Consider the following 17,404-nt stretch of genomic DNA (forward strand, 5'->3'; position numbering starts at 1 on the left):
ACCACATAGAGCGAAAGAAGGGCTCTTTCTCAATGATCAGGTAAGATTTCGCGGCTTTATTTCACGTTTCAATGATTTTATTGAAATCTTTGAAGAATCCCCATACATTTAACCAAGCTTGGGCTACTTGATTCAACTCATCCAACCAATAGAAAAGCATTTTATATTCGTACTATACAAATCTTACGAAACTTTTTATTGGCTAGAGACTGTGGAAGAATCTAGGCAACATTTATTTACCGAGATGAGCGTATGACTGAGTATATCATGTATCTGATCATAGAGGTAAATATAATGTCATTATTCTGATCTAGCAACCTTTGGACTTGAATAGGAATTTGAAAATCTTTTGTAAGTTTGCGAAGTAGAAGTAGAAGTGGCAGTATACTTTGACAGCGTCAACGAATCTTCAACGTGTAGCAGAGGACAAAGGTCTACGAACAAGCTACACCTTAAAATGTTGAAAGCACCAAGTGAATTGAGAGAAGTTTATAAGAATATTCCTGACTATGTGGACGGAAAGCTTCAGATTGGAAAAGTCTCCCCCAGAACGAAGATTACATCGTTGGATCAGCTGAAGAAAGGAGATCACATAATGGAAGAAAGCCCTCTCGGCTATTGGCACCACTTTATTGTCGAGAAAGTGTGTGATGATTATGCTTGGCGAATTCACAAGACTGGGGATCCACAAACAGGAAAATACTCACTCTCGATTTTAGATCTTACAGCGAAAGCCGAAGTCTCTCGAGATAAATTCACTTTAGAGCCAGGCATGGTGGTGTACCGAGTAGAATACGATCAAAATGATGGCGGCGGTGTGTTTTCTGGAGATCAAGCCGTTCGAAGAGCAAGAAAACGAATAGGTGAACGCAATTATAACGCTTTCACAAGCAACTGTGAGCATTTTTGTACCGAATGTAAGACTGGAAAGTGTATCAGCTACCAAGTCTACGATATTCTCTGGAGTATTTTCAGACTTATATTTCTTATCTTTAACTTCGTGTTTTGGGGAGCGTTTATCGCGATTGGCACAAGCACAGGGTTCGTAGCGAGCACTACCATCTTAATCCTCAGTCATGCCTTTGCTCTGGTATTGGGTTTTCTACAAGATGCCTTTTCTATTGCGTTTTTTGTTTTTCGTGCCCATAAAGCAAAGAGCCAAGGTCACGTGACTGCACAAGACGCCGAACGGTTCAAGGCGAAGAGGGTCACGCAAGTAGTATTTGGTTTCGTTGGTTATATAGCTGGTGCTGCGTTAGGGTTTTACCACGTTCCTGTGCCGTACATTGGCAGTTTTGTTGGTGGATTTTTTGGCAGCTTTGTTTGGCAGTTGTTGGGTTTAATGCTTGGAAGATGGATCGCAACGATTTTGTAAAAAAATAATATTACTGTGGTTTTTGATATTCTGCAAACTCAGTAGTTACAAGCTGAAAGCTAAAATTAAGTTTTTCGCTGCTGTCAATCAAAAATATTCAGTCTGTACCTTGTATGTTTTTGACTGGCAGCAGTGAAAAACCAATATTATTGTGTAGTTCCAAAAATTATCCATACCCCCTCACAGAGGATTTTTTTAAGACACCCCCCCTACCCCCCAGAAATTCCAATATTCTTCCATACAAGCTCTGTAGTTTTTGTTCTTTCTCTGACCCCCCTACTCTTCAGAAATTCCAAATTCCTCTGTGGGGTGGGTATGGATGATTTCTGAAACTACACATTTCACAACTAGCATTTGAAATGTTTGAGTTTGCAGAATATTGAAAACTTCAGTAAGCAGGATCATATTATGTCACCGCTGATCCATGTGGCTAACAACTTTATCTTAGTATTGATGTATGATAGAAGGTGCCTCTGAAAATCTAATGCATTAGTCAATATTGAACCCCCCTCAGACCCCCGAAACAGGGCAGGGGATTCAACATTGACGTAATGTTAAATTTAGCACTTTCCTCCCCCGGAGGCAAACAGAGTCAATGCAAGGGTAAACAGGGAATTTAAAGCAATAACTTCAATAATTTTAACAGCATATGGGAGACTGGAGGAAACCCGGGGGGGACTCCGGGAAAAAAGTACCGGGGATGCTTGTCGTATCTCTTAGGGGTAAAAATTTGAGATTTGGTATCTTTTAGGGTGTTAAATGCGAATTTTTGAAAATCAGCATTTTCTGGTATCTCTTAGGGTGTCGGAAAAGGAGAGAAGCGTGCATCGATATGGCTTATCCTAGGCGCTTTTTATATAAAATTTAAATATTATTTGTTGTGGTATCTCTTAGGGGTTAAAAATCATTCAGCCACGCTCTTTTTTAAAAACTTCCGGTATCTTTTAGGGGTCTTTTTGAAAATTTCTGACGAGCATCCCTGGTACTTTTTTCCCGGAGTCCCCCCCGGGTTTCCTCCAGTCTCCCATATGCTGTTAAAATTATTGAAGTTATTGCTTTAAATTCCCTGTTTACCCTTGCATTGCCTCTGTTAAATGCAAGTTAAATCACAGGTCTTGCTGAGCTTATTCCCTGTCATATCCCCAGGGAAGAGGGTTTCATTTGATAAGTGCATAATGACAAAAATTTATAAAATGTGTATAGGGCATAAAATAACGGCCGATCAGACTCCGGTCATGATCACAGGCCAAAGTATTTTTTTCTTAGTCATACCTTATTTCTGACTAAACGTTACTGGTCAAAATGATCAGAAAGGCAAAGATTATTTCCTATGCTTCTGATGTAGAGAGCTTGGCTTGGTGGTTTTTTTTTATTTATTCCTATCCCTCTGGACTGCGGATGCCTGTTTTTGTATGACAACCTTCCTGCAATTAGGTTTATATAGGATTGGCATTTTTTTCTATTTGTATATTTATCTACACTTTTATGTTTTATAGTTTTATAGTTTTATATTGTAATGCAGTTTAAAACTTAAGGCGAGGGCCACAAGTTTATAAGTGTAATCACTTTTTTGTGTTACCCTCTTTAAATAAAGTCTTTACTTACTTACTATTTGACTGGAGAAGTCTCAGTGCTGGCTGGATAAGTCTCAGTTCTGGCTGAACATTGTCCACTGTCCTGTTGCTATCTTAAGCCCTGGATTAGCGATCAGAACACTAGAAGCTCTCACGTAAACATTTCCCTTTACAAATCTGTTCTGAATAATTCTGATTATGTATTATTGTTAGTTTAAGAATGTTTAAGGAATTCAATTTGAAAAGCTCCTTTGGGAAAATGGAGAAAGCTAAAAATATATATAATATAAAAAATAAAATAATTGGATAAGGTATCAAGTGTGGATCCAGGATTCTGGGTATCAAGGTTCAAAAATGAATAAAAGACCAACCAAACAAAGAGAATAGCTCCAGATTGGATTGGCTAGAACCTTCAATATGATTAAGAGAGTCTGAAAAGGTGTTTGAAGTTCTAATTTTGGAGGTTTGATTAGAGCCTAGAGCCAGTCCAGAATCCCCCTAGATCTGCCCTCTCTATGTACTGTATGTAGTCATATATGAATAAGATAAAAATATAGGATTTAGCAGTGGTATTTGCACAGAGTTGCTCTTTATCCACTGTAATTCCAATTGGCATTCAAAGCACGGGAGAGAACCATCAATCAACTCTACTCAGATTTGACACTGAGCCCTGTGGAAGGCTTGAGCCTAGGGTGCATTGGTGAGAGGCAAGTGCTCTCACTACTATGCTGCTGGTGCTATATGTATGTAAATATTCCGTACTCCTCAAAGGGGATTTGAATTTTTAAGAGGTGGGGAGGGTAACACATACATGCTGGGGTTAGAACTTCAATTCTCTGGGGTGGTGACAGGAGGGGGGGTGGGGGTGGTGAGGAGGTTTAATGAGTTTGTATTTTGCAGTTAGTATATGTAATAGGACTCCGTGCTGTCCAATTAAGAAGTAATTGGACGAGGGAAATTCCGAGGACTTTCAAAATTGGATGAGGCCTTGGGCTGAGTCCAATTTGGCAGTCAGAGGAATTTTTCTAGTCTAATTATTTCTTGATTGGGGAGCATGAAATCCCATTACCTATTAATTATATAGCTGCCTAAATAATCCCATATCAACAACACCTGTCTAATTAAGAAAATAATTGGGCAGTTACCTATATGGGATTAATGAGAAGCTGTATGATTATAATAAATAAGTGGTTTGATATGTGTATAACTACACAAACTAGGGGGTAATATTCAAGGTGTGAGAAGGGCCTAATATTTTGTAGTTCCAAAAAATTTTCATCCTTTTCCTATCGAAGAGAATAAAATTCAGGGTGGGGAGGGATAGTAGTAGTTGTAACAACGGATAAAGAAGGTGTAAAATATATTTTAAAATAAATATTTTAATAGTTATAATATAAATAGTGTGAAGTTCACTCAGCTGATAAAAGTCTTTGAATCTCATTATCTGCTCCAAATGATAGTTAAACACTGACCACCATGTGCTGTCGACCAGAAAAAATCCTATTCTCTACTTTCACATCCCCATAATCCTTTGCGTCTTTGGGGGGTAACCAGAGGGTAACAACCCACTTATTTTGCTGAAGGCTGATCAGACAATGTTGAAAATACCTTGTTTGGTATCCAAAAATAAAATGAAATAAAAAACAGAAAAAGACAGAAGCTTGAAGACGTTTAAGGTAAATTTGAAACATTTTTTCGTAAGTCAATACATTTTCTGCAAGACCAAGACTCTTGATGATCTGTACACGCAAAAATAACTTGGAATAGACTGATATTCAGTATTGTACAGATAAAAGCAGGTATAGTATAAATTCAATTAAGAAACCTTTCAATTTGGGACAGTTTTTTGATTGGCTACCCCCTAAAAACGCAAGGCATTATGGAGATGTGAAAGTCGAGAATTAAAAAATTGTGATTTAGGATAAATATTCCGCACGAGACAGGAAATGACGTCAAGTGTAACCAGCAATTCTCAGGAGAATTTAAGAGTGCATACTATATATCTGTGAAATACGGATTTAGGGGGGGTTCATTGGGTGCAAATAACCCCCCCACCCCCCAACGGCTGGTACCTTGGATTTTATATTTTTTTAAATAAATAAATAAAAGTATGGTAGGTCCGCTTTTTGAAAATTAGCACCTTCGTACAAATGGGACTGGTGGATAGGTTATCCTTATCAGGAGCGCCCCTAGGTCAGTGATGTGCCTCATGGAAAAAATGATGATGCAAGAGAACGTTGTTGTGCCAAGATTTGCAAAAATGAACCCCTCCTCCCCCCTCTTAGTCCTGGATCCGCCACTGCTTTGTAAGGAAATTGCTCAAGTTAGTATAAGTTAAGTAAACCCTAGACCTACGAAACTTTTGAAATTATTTTGTTAGTTAACTTTTTCACGGATATATGTTATGCAATATATGTGGTCTTAAATGGGAAAACATTACGCCCATGCTAAATAGGGCTATTCAATCGCCCACGGGCTGATCAGCAGCTTGTATAACCTCAGGCCTTCAGACTGCGCGACGTCCATAGCATTAGAACACGAGTCTATAATATTGAGACAACAAGTGCTTGATAATTAAACTGAAACGATTTTGTCGAGTGTTTTAATTGCACTAAAAGTGAGTGCAAATTTAGAGTAGGCGAATGTCAAGTACTGTTTACAAAAGAGTTTTTTCCCCCTTTTAGTAAAAACCAACCACGCTCTGTTTCTATTTTTTTGATGTAGGGTTTCTATTTCGATGGAAAACCTGTCCCGGGTTTTGAATTCAGCATTGAATAGACCTTATTCATTGTGTGACAATGTTTTCCCAATTCAGCGTGGCAAACCTCTGGGAAAATGAAGAGCTATTGTTTTGCAACTCGTCGGGATATCATCGCTATTCCTTTCGTATCCTTTGGGATACTCATTAATTTTTCGAAGAGTAAAAACAAAAGAAAATGAATCCCCTGGAGGTTCGTCACGCTGAATTGGGAAAACATTGTCACTGCACGAAAAAGGTCTATTCAGGGGAGAGCGGGGCTGAATTCAAAACCCGGGACAGGTTTTCCATCGAAATTCAAACCCTCCATCAAACATTAACAATAGGGCTTGGTTGTTTTTCAAACTAGTTAAAACGCACGTGCTCGGATTGGCATTAAAATTCAATGCAAACCTTCGCCCTAGCCCTTTTATTTATGGTGACAAAGATGACGTGAGGTCTTTCAGGGTTATCTAGGGGCGAATCCAGGGTGGTGTCATGGGACCCCCCAAGCCGCCTTTTTTTAACACAGAAATCATCTTTCTGTTTCTCGAATGCATGTTTAGTGAAATTGACGAAGACTTGACAATGTCCCATATAAGTTTCAAGTTTATTCACACAGATAATACAATAATGATAGATTCACAAAATGTGAGGAAAAGTTCGTTGCTTTGATAAGTGGGCTATCTATAATAGACGTAGCATAGCCAGTTTTAAGTTTTACAGCCTTATGAAAATTGTAGAGCGCATACATATATCCCTGAAATTCTTTGTAAGAAATTCCAAAAATTTGCACAAACATTAGTTAATTCAGTAGACTGTAGACTTCTGAATTTTTGCACTAATTTCTACGATTTTGTTAGTTAATTCGAGGTTTAAATTAGCGTTGTGTTTCTTAATTACAGACTCATTTGTACAGGGTTAGCCTCAAATCAGTGTCTAAATATTAACAAATACCAACGGTAAAATAAAAAAATGCACAAGTACAACAATACGAACACTTGGAAATTTCATGACCTTCACTGGAACATATGAATATTCTATACAAAGTCGAGGCTAACCTAAGGCTAACCCTCAGTATAATATTCGATAGCTATCTGACTTATTGCTGCATATTTTTTATGTTTGTGATGAAGTTGATATGGTGTCTATATTATATTTCATACTTTTCATATTTTTTTATGTCAGTAAATACGTACTATAATCACATCGGCGTCGCTAACACTAAGATTCTATCACATACAGTCATTTCAAAAAAGGTTGAATACTGCATACAGAATACTGAATAGTGCATTCCAAGACCGAGGTGCATTGTGGGTCATAGTGGCATTGTCTAAAGTAGGATTAATAATAATTTATTCTATTTTTAGTGTATTTCATCTGAAACAATATACTAACTACATGTGGAGAGTTAATTGCCGTATACTTACTTTTTATTTCAAATTAACGAGACCCACAATGCCCTTTGGTCTTAGAATGCACTATTCAGTATGCACTATTCAGTATTCAACCTTTTTGAAATAGCTGTATACACATCTGTACATATATACAGCTATTTCAAGAAGGTTGGTGTTGGTTTTGTTGCATGCTACAATGCTGCATGTTGTTTACCAAGCTTGAAATGTATTATATATCTTAATATATAATTATATATAGTTATAATTTACGATATCATGCGAAAACCGAATTCAATAATTGTTTTATTATACATTTTGTAAACTAAGAAAGTAATGTTTCAAATACGAGTTGCGGTATTTTATTGGGGTTTCAAAATCCGAGTGGAATTTCAAATGCCGAGGCGTACCCAATAGAATACAATGACGAGTATTTGACATGACATCTTATACTCTTTTTGCTATGTTTGTTTTTATTTCAAAGTTCTAGTACTTTGAAATATTTCAAAGTCCGAGTAGTAGGACTTTGAAATATATCAAAGTACTAGAACTTTGAAATGAGTGCGGTCGTATTTGATGGGGGTTTCAAACTACTGCACGTGGTACAAATAAGAATTATTAATGAGTATAAGATTAAATATTTGATTCTGCTTTCAAAGAAATAGCAAAGATTTTCAATCTCCATAATGACCTTGAATGAACTTGACGCAATAAATATAATAAATAATATCTTCAGGAAATGATATTGTATCTATCATGTCGAGTTTACACGATATCATGGATTGGCCGAGAGCCCTCGGCTAATGAGAAGCGAGGTAGTTAGTAAATGTATTTTATTCATTATGATATGCTAACGCTCCCGTCATTAGTGACAAGTTTGATCTGACATTTTTGAGGGTTTTTTAATGCATAAGTTTGAAGAGTAACGGAAGACTTAGAACAATCTTGTCAGTTAACACTTTTATATTCCATATTGTATATCCCATGTTCAAGTGTTTTAAAATTCCAAATTCATTTCCGGTTCTGTGTTCTCTGTTTCCATGATCATCTTTATGGCGTCTAGTTGGCTTGAAAACTACCTTGAGATCTCAAAGTAGACAGCTGCACGTTTCTTGCGTGACAGTTACTGTCAGATAACACGCTAGGTGTTGTGTGACCACAACTTCGGCGTGACGAAAACGTTCGTTCGCGCATGACACTTAGAGTCCTGAGAGCCTTGATGTAAGTTTCCTTGAACTTGTTATTTCGGAAAGCGTAAAGATAAGGATTTAAAGCAGAGTTAGAATATCCAAGGATGAGAAGGATACTGGACATCTCCTCAGGTGTAGACATGTAACATGGCTTGCAGAAAATACCGATTAGGCTGTACGCCGTGAAAGGAACCCAACAGAAGAAGAATGTACACACAACGATCAGAATATTTTTCGTCGTCTTGATGTTCTTGTTCAGGCGTTTGCGGCTTCGTGCGTAGTTCCTGTTGCACGAAAAGTTCGATATATCGCTTGCGCCTCGGTGTGCTCTGCGCGTTTTCTTGGCGATCTGATATATTCTGAAGTAGAGTATACACATGACGATGACGGGGAAGACGAAGTTGAGGAAGGAACTGATGATGGAATAATGCTCCGTTGTGTTGAAGTAGCACATTCCGTACATCAAATTCTCTGCGTACATTTTCCAACCTATCTCAGGTACAAGAGCGAAGACGAACGAGTAGATCCAAAGCGCAGCAATTATCACGCATGCGCGCTTTCGTGTCATGAAGCGTTGTTGTCTGAACCGATTTAATGGATCACTGAGCGCCTTATAGCGATCTACACTGACGGCAAGAAGGCTCAACACGGACGAAGGCACCGCGAATAAATAAACCGTAGTCCAAACAGAGCACAGGAATGGACCATGAGCCCACTGCCAGTTGGTCAGCGTTTGTTCCGCGTCAAACGGAATGCACAATGTAGCCGTAAGCAGATCAGAAACAGCGAGAGACAGTATGAAATAGTTGGTAGGATACTTCCTAAGTGTCTGGCTCATGAAGAAGGCGATGCATACCAGAATGTTGCCTAGCGTTGCTGCAATAATAATCACAATGTATGACACTACACAAAAAATCTTGAAGATCACGTGACTTGATGTGGAATCAAGGGGGGCTGTCGCCGTTACGTTATCAGTCAGATTCAGATAGATCTCGGCAGTTCGCGCGCCGTCCATAGTGATTAGAAGGTCAAATATTTGTTTTTACTTGGCTTGGATGATTACTCCTTCACGCTTCTGTTTATCTCGACTCGAAACAACAGCTGTTTTCAAAATGTCTCAGTTTAGTAAAAAAGTGACTTTGATTCCCAGTTGTTTTTGATTCCTATTGATTCCTTGATTCCTTTAGTGCGGTTCTATTTAGTCATTTTACTTGCTGTCCTATTTAGTCGGTTTTCCTTCAAGGAGTGTAATATTATTTGACTTGGTTTGATTTGATTTGCTTTGGTTTGCAGTTCTTTCTGATTCCTAGAGTTATATCTTGATTAGTTCCTCTAGTGCTGTTCTATTTTATCGTTTTACTTGCTTTTTCTTCGAGGAGTGTAATGTTATTTTTATGACTATACTCTGCTTGAAGGCCGATAGTTTTAATCTTCTACATTTCGATTGGCGGAAACCATTAGCCATTCGTCTTATCGAAGATGATCATATCGATCTGTGAATAGAAAAAAAAAAACCATCATCATGATTAATTTTTAGTTTCAAATAATTTCTACTCCGGCTTAATTGAATCGGTATTCGTTTCGAAAATGATAGAATAAATATACGCTCACCGAATATCAATTGGGACGAAAGTTCTGTTTTCTTCGCCAGCCACAAAATTTGTATGTCTCAAGTTTTATAAAATGTATCTGTTTATATTATGACAAATAAACTAAACTACTATCTCATAGGCCTTCGAATTGGCTTGTGCGTGCGGTTGATGACAGACTTCAAGTTTTGAAAATATTTCTATGCTGCGTCTTCAGAATATCACCGCAAGAAAACTAAACCTGTTAATGAGATTTTCCACTGACCTTAATTGATCCCATTTAATCCCTTCTCTGAACAACTTCAATCACCGTTTGAACTAAAGTTATGAATTAATGGAATCTTAGGCACAAAGAAAACCTTATATAGGGAGATTTTTAATCTCCTGAATAATTTGGTTCAATATTAGATACACTTTGAGGGCGAATATTGGAGTATTTATATCACGGAAGGAATCTCTTGATGGCACTTCTTGAGTTTAATGGTCTTGGTGAAGAGGTAATGATTTATATTGGAACAATTAGGGATGGCTAAATAAATCAATGTCCTCTTATAAAGCGAATGGACGTTTGTTTGATGATGTCTGGGGTTTGAAGATGACGATAATGAAGAGACGAAAACTTACTTAAAAGGATGATTAAGTAACGAAGCAAGTCGTTACCTCGAGATGAATTGTTAACCTAATGAATCGCACGAGTATGCATGAGAATGAAATATTAGAGAGAAAAAAAGTGAATATAAGAAAAGTAGGGTTGAACTACGAAAATAGAACAGAAATAAAACGAATAATCTCCAAGAATTAAAGTATAAGATAATATAGGGAAAAAAGAATGAAAATTGAAATGTTATGGAGGGAGGGAGGGAGGGAGGGAGGGAGGGAGGGAGGGAGGGAGGGAGGGAGGGAGGGAGGGAGGGAGGGAGGGACAGACAGTTGCATAAAAAAAACTCAACTGATCGATTTTCATTTTAGATATACTTTAACCAGATCTAGAATAAAGTTACCTCATCATTGAAGTGATGAAGAAACGCCACTCATTTATCGAAGTTAAAACATAAAACTTCCTTTCGGCTATGGCACGCAATTTCCGACTTACTTAGTACACGACTAAAATCAAACCATGGATCGTTTTTCTGCGATCATCTTACAGTTAATGCACGAAGAACGGAAGGAAAAAGCTTTAAACCAATAAAAATGAAAACTTCAAATGTCACGAAAAGGTTGATATCAACTATCAAAATTTTGAAATGAATTATTAGAAGGAATTTGAAAAAAAGGCAGCACTTTCGTATCTAATGTTTTCCGTATCTCTTTCTCTCTTTCTCTCTTTCTCTCTCTCTCTTTCTCTCTTTCTTATATTTCCAATATTCATAACTGGTTGAAAGCTAACAAACTTAGCTTAAATTCAGCTAAAACAGAGCACATGTTTATTGCTTCTGACGATAAATTGAAAAAAATTACCTCCGAACCACACATATATTTAAATAGCAAACCAATTACTAGAGTCTCTACAGCAAAAACTCTGGGTGTTGTGATTGACAAACGGGTGTCTTGGGCTGCTCATATTGATTACATTTGTAAAAAAATATCTTCTGGATTGAGTGGCATAAGACGAGTCCGCGATTACATCCCCTTGGAGACAGCTATTACCATATATGAGGCTCTCGTTTTACCTTGGTTTGACTATTGTGATGTGGTATGGGATAATTTACCAGTAACGTCTGCTGAAAGATTGCAAAAAATGCAAAGTAGAGCTGCAAGAATAATAACAAAAAGCAGCTACGATGTCAGATCTAGTGATATTTTAACTTCTTTAGGCTGGAAAAGCTTACAAAGAAGAAGAAAGGAGCATAAAGCAATAATGATGTTTAAGACTTTAAATGCACTTGCACCAAAATCTGTAAGGGAACTCTTTTATTTTCAAGAAAATACCTACGATCTTCGTGGTAGAGAGAAGTGCTTAAAGTTACCGAAACCCAGCACTGAGTTTTTAAAAAGAGCTCTCTCTTATGACGGTGCAAAAGTGTGGAACTCATTACCCCAAAGTGTCAGACTGTCCAATAATTTAAAATCCCTTAAGAGGAATCTTTCGTCTGTTGGTCCTTAACACTTTAATTACTATAATATTTTTGGGGGGTAGATGAGAATTTATTTCATAATTCTGTCTATATATTCTTAATGTTATTATTAATTTTTGATATATATTACCTATCAACTCGGTTTTCATGAAAACCAATTTGTACATTGATGAAATTTCCCGAGATTAAATAAAAGACATCTCTCTCTCTCTTTCTCTCTCTCTCTCTCTCTCTCTCTCTCTCTCTCTCTCTCTCTCTCTCTCTCTCTCTCTCTCTCTCTCTCTCTCTTTCTCTACGTTTTTCCTCATACTATACTTTCTTTTTGAGGCAATTTCGTGTCTAATCTATGTTTTCTTATCTCTTTATCTCTCTCTCTTTCTTTGCGTTTTTCTCTCTCTTATTCGACCTCTTTCAAATACCGGTATAGGTTCTAATGAAATAAAAAGCCAACATCAGCATCGCACTGATTTGAATCATCAAAATGAAAACGTTTCACGAGTCATAATTTCCCCCCCCAGTAAACGTAATTGCCGATTGACTCAGTGAAGTCTACTTTAGACTCGGGAGTATAAATGAGTCAGCCAACTTCGAAACGCCGTCTTTTAGCTCTTATATTTCAGTATTAACATTATTTTCTTATGTATATTTTTTTGTCGCCCTGTTTAAAAATCATAATTTTCTTGAGTTTTTTTTTTTTTTTTTTTTTTTTTTTGGCACATAAAAACAACTATATCACTCACCTTGATTTTAGACGACCAAACCTTCTTATCTTCGTAGTTTTCGAGACTGAAACATTGATTAAATTCTTCAAATTAGTTCAAAGACAAAACTGCAAGTATTCAATTCAAGTCAGACTCAAACGAAGCTTTTCGACAGCGATAAATATATCTGATTATATTTCCCCAAAAAGGTTTCCTCGCTCTCAGCCGCAGTCGTGATGACTTACTAAAATCACAGCTACGATGTTTCGATTTAAATGGTGAAAAAAACAAAAACAAAAAACAGTCGGAACTGAAAAAAGGATTGAAGTCTGTTCTTAAAGCTGTTTTAAATCTTCGGGAATACGATTACCGGTCTGATGTGCCCAAGGGGGCAAATCTCAGCACTTTCCTGTTAGGCGCTGAATCAATTCGACATTGTTGAAGTTCAGTCTTTGTGTCCTCGGCGTTTCAAAGACTGACTTTGTTAATCTTATTTTGGTTATTTGGCATATAGTCGTACGAGTGACTCGCACAAACCCTTTGTTAATGATGATTGTCCGTGTCCCGTCAACATAAATAAAACCATTTGATATCTTCTTTGTAGATTCTTTTGTTACTCAGTCAGACCTACGGAACGCTCAAGCTGGAATGTAAACATATGTGATAGCTAGCTTTAGTTCCTGTGTTCCGTGAACAGATTGGATTTCTTTTCTAATTTACTTCAGTGAATAGAAGAAGGGTGTTTCTGATTGTAGAATAGAGAGCCTTCCTTCGGTGTGTCCTTACGTTTCCATTATATTTCATTTCGTTCCATACCATTCGTTTATTTCTGTGTTTTTTTCCTATTTCTCTTTCCTTCCTCCTATTTTCGCTGATGCATTTCATTCTTTCTTTCTCTCTCTTTCTTTCTTTCATTCTTTCTTTCTTTCTTCTTTCTTTCTTTCTTTCTTCCATCCTTTTCATTCATTCTTTCTTCTTTCATTAGAGTAATAATCATCTTCTAATAGCTCCACAATTATCTATCGTTTCCACCATTTTCACCATTTTAATGATTTGTTAAACAAATCAACAGAGCTTGATTAAAATATTGGGCAATCCGTTTATCGAGATAATTGCAGCGGATACATGAACGATGTTCACAAATTGATAAATAATCTCACGTTAAATACGAAGATATTTTCATAACCACATTGCTGTAAGACTAGTAAATCCTCCGGCACAAGCTAAGGCTCTTCATTAGTCAATTAACATTTCATATCATATATATAATTCCGACTCATTACTCTGCGTTATTATTGATATGGAACCAATGAGCTTTTATCAGATATTTTTTAATTAGTAAAGCAAACAAAAATAAATATCATAGCTGATGGAAAACTTCCCACTCATTTTCCTGTTATTTCCTAATATATAATAATTAATGAATGAACGCAACTTTCTCTTATCTTTTTCATGCCATCTTTTTACAGTCTCTCCTTCCCCTGCCGCCTTCATTTCTATTCTTTGGTTCCTTCCTCGTGCATCTCTCTAGCTCTTCTTACACAAATACTAACATTTTCCATTAAAATTTCTAAACTTTATATTTCTCTCTCTCTCTCTCTCTCTCTCTCTCTTCATGTCTACCTCTCTTATGTTATGAAGCAAAATTGTCAATAATATTTAGCATTCTTATAACCACAACTTAAACCAACACTATCTGTTCTAATCAAAACCTAGCCCCACGTAGTGACCTTATCTAGCCACAAAATGTAAATAGAAAATGACATTTATATATATATATATATAGACGAACCTAGACAGCTCTTACACTCGCTAAATCGACTTAACTTTGGAGTCAGAAGGCCGAGTCTAAGGCTGTAGCTGTATTTGAACTGGAAAGCATGGACCTAAGTAAGGACGAATGGCCTAGTAAGGAAATCCTTCTAAAACCACACCTACTAAGGGAACGTCTTTCTAGACAGCTTCAGTGCACCTTACACTCGTAGCAAACCTCTCGTATTTGTAAAGCTAACTAGTCTCCTTAAGGACAAGTCGAATAAAGAGTGGTACTCCAGGCGATCCCGGAGCTATTTCAGCCAAATTCTAACACTTATTCATTTATTAATTCCTTCCTCACTTCCTTCCTTCCTTCCTTCCATTTCTTATTTTATCTTCCCAATCGTATCGTCTCTACCTACTCGAAAAGAGGCGACAATTCATATATTTCTTAATGCATATTTACTCGTCCAGACAATATCAAGCAAACAGCACTTCAAGTTAGAAATAGCTTTTTTTAATGCGTTTTTCACATTCACACAGAATGTCCTCTTTGAAGTCTGGTTTTTATACCTTTTACTTTTCATATTACAAACTTTGGTGTTAGATCAATTTGACAGGAACGCTGAGTTTTGGAATCGAATGCTCTCTAATTCGCATTCAAAACCGCTGTGCTTCTTCATGGCAGACTAGTTTCTCAGGGCTAAAAATCTGGCTTAATCTCGGCGTCAAGACCTTCAAGAATACCAACGGTAATTAAAAGTAAAGAATGGAAAACTTCAACGGTACAAACGCTTTTAAATTCCACGGACTTTCACTCATAGTGGAACATGTGAATATTCTACACAAAATCGAGGCTAACCCTGAACAACCATTTCAAAGAATTCGAAACTTAAGCATTTGCATTAGCTTTACTTAGATTGTCTATCAAATCTGCGTATTTGCCTAAAATTAAGTGACTTTCCTTTAGTTATGTTTTGGTGTTAGTAGTAGGTATTAAGAGAGAATTCTTTTCGTATTCAAACGGTGAGCGCCAAAAACTATTTTCTTGAAGAAAGGCTGTTGTACAAGGCTAAAATCTTGTTATTCAGAAAGTTTAACTTGTTTGGAAGTGGAGATAACCGATGAAAGTGGAATCGAAGTGTTAACCCAAAGCAAAAATTGTATTCGAAAATGAGGTCTAGGCCTTCATTTGCTTATTTCCCATATATTTTCTATAAAAAAGCCTGACAAAGCAACATTCTAACACGAATGCAACAAAACATCTTTGTACAATTGAAAATCAGCCGCTTCAAACAGGCATTTTATCATAGTACATCAGTTTCTAGCTGTTAAAAAAAGGTTTTGAGTGTTAACCCAAAACGAAAATTGGGATCAAAACTCGTACGAAAGTCTAGTTTTTGGCGCTTTTTGCCATTATTGCTCATTATTTTTTAAAAAATTCCTCTTAATCTGTAGTATACTCCAGAGGAGAGTCCATGGTTATCCCATAAGCGCTTGCGCGCTTAGTTTTGACAAGATGGCGGCTATCTTCAAAGAAATTTCAACCATCGTGAGATTTTTTGAGAATATGCCGGAGTTTACTCCGTCTCCAAAAACTCAGCTGGGACAAAGGTATTCAGAGATACTGACAGGTGAAAGCCATATCGATCTATGTAAACGAGACGAGTGGGTCAACTACAATTCATTAGTGGCCCAAACGTCTCGTTTCCACGTCACCGCACATATATGTGTGATTAATTGTTGCGTTAGAATTATGCGATTTACTTCAGCCATATGTCGATGAGGTCTATAGAGCTGTGTTACGGGACGTCTCAATTCCACGTCACCGCTCATATATCTGTGTGATTAATTTTTACGGTCTAATTATGCTAGTTACGCCAGCCATTTTTCGATGAAGTCCATAGAGCTCTGCTACGGGACAGTAATTGTTATGAATGCGAGGCCAACGTGGAAATACAAAAGAAATGCCCAATGTCGAAATTCATCGAGAAAAAGTGTGATTTCTTTTGTATATTCATGTTATCGCGTCCAGGATACTTTCGAGAAGGCGGTCAATGGAACTCCAAGTCTTAGTTCGTGACAGTGTACATGATGTGCTCAGTGTTTGAATCACCAAAAGCCTGGAAGGGTAGGATCAAAACCCAAGCCGTGATTTTGTTGTCACTGGCCAAGGGATGTACTTTATAATAATTACTTTTTGTGACGGAAGATTGTATTAAAATCGAATGACACGTTCTATATTTAGGTGCTAAGCTGGTATTCTTAACGCTAAATAATACTTAGTTCAATTTATCATGACAGCAATGCCTAACGGTATAAATCTGACCGAACTATAAATTTGAATGTCGTACACGTTCAGGTCATATCGGGTGAGTTTTGAGAAGACTGAGAATTCAACGATACACAGCACGACAAGACACAAGACGCAGCAACACACATTGACCACACGACACAACAACACCACACCATACACACACAAAAACACAACACATCATGACAACGGCCAAAAAAGAGAGAGAGAGAAGAGAAAAGGAGAGGAAAGCTGGAGAAAAGACACGGATGTCGAGAGATATTTCAATGCACCAGTATACAATACCACCTTTGGTATACAGCCGACATACCCCATTGAAGCAGGGAAGTGAATGCTTGCATTTTATATAACAGTTTCGAAATGTTTCCTATTAAATCATACTTATTAGGAGGGTGACATGTGACAGTCGCAACTGATAAACATGTGGCTCCCTGTTACTTACGTCTCTGAATGAGACGTGACCGCCATTTTATGTGCGTATTTTTTAGATATTTTTAGAGCAAGGGCAGCACTTTCTCTTCAATTCTTTTAGTTCTCTGAGTGTTGGTCCGGTCAAGGATTGAACCCTCGATCTCGATCGCGCGCCGACCAACTGAGCCATCCGGGAGGCGGTTGTCCAATAGGGTCTCGAAATATTATTCCTCAAGTTTATTAAGCTTTTTCGTAATACACGAAGTGTTCAACTAACGTATACCCACCA

General features: G+C 37.3%; 2 protein-coding genes across 3 annotated transcripts; one reads left to right on the forward strand and one right to left on the reverse strand.

Annotated features, from left to right (window-relative positions):
• The first annotated feature begins 141 nt into the window (after positions 1 to 141).
• LOC116307855 (uncharacterized) lies at positions 142 to 2,010 on the forward strand. Its single transcript, XM_031718175.2, has one exon. It carries the CDS (start codon positions 458 to 460, stop codon positions 1,373 to 1,375), a length of 918 nt encoding a protein of 305 aa, XP_031574035.1. The 5' UTR covers positions 142 to 457; the 3' UTR covers positions 1,376 to 2,010.
• Positions 2,011 to 6,282: 4,272 nt separating this feature from the next.
• On the reverse strand, positions 6,283 to 13,520 carry LOC116307854 (histamine H2 receptor). Of its 2 annotated transcripts, none has more exons than XM_031718172.2 (2): positions 12,675 to 13,520; positions 6,283 to 9,763 (listed from the first exon to the last, which is right to left on the reverse strand). In XM_031718172.2, the coding sequence occupies exon 2, from the start codon at positions 9,283 to 9,285 to the stop codon at positions 8,140 to 8,142; it is 1,146 nt and encodes a 381-aa protein (XP_031574032.2). In that variant the 5' UTR covers positions 9,286 to 9,763; positions 12,675 to 13,520; the 3' UTR covers positions 6,283 to 8,139. The 2 variants fall into 2 exon arrangements, with proteins under 2 accessions (XP_031574032.2, XP_031574030.2); XM_031718170.2 differs by lacking the exon at positions 12,675 to 13,520 and adding an exon at positions 10,125 to 10,171.
• Positions 13,521 to 17,404: the final 3,884 nt, after the last annotated feature.

Source organism: Actinia tenebrosa, unplaced genomic scaffold, assembly GCF_029948245.1.
Source record: "Actinia tenebrosa isolate PJP-AT-01 unplaced genomic scaffold, QUT_ActTen_1.0 PGA_scaffold9__36_contigs__length_13948895, whole genome shotgun sequence".
NCBI lineage: Eukaryota > Metazoa > Cnidaria > Anthozoa > Actiniaria > Actiniidae > Actinia > Actinia tenebrosa.

Coding starts and splice junctions, on each gene's coding strand:
- LOC116307855 (XM_031718175.2), top strand. CDS start 458: ATGTTGAAAGCACCAAGTGAATTGAGAGAAGTTTATAAGAATATTCCT.
- LOC116307854 (XM_031718172.2), bottom strand. CDS start 9,285: ATGGACGGCGCGCGAACTGCCGAGATCTATCTGAATCTGACTGATAAC.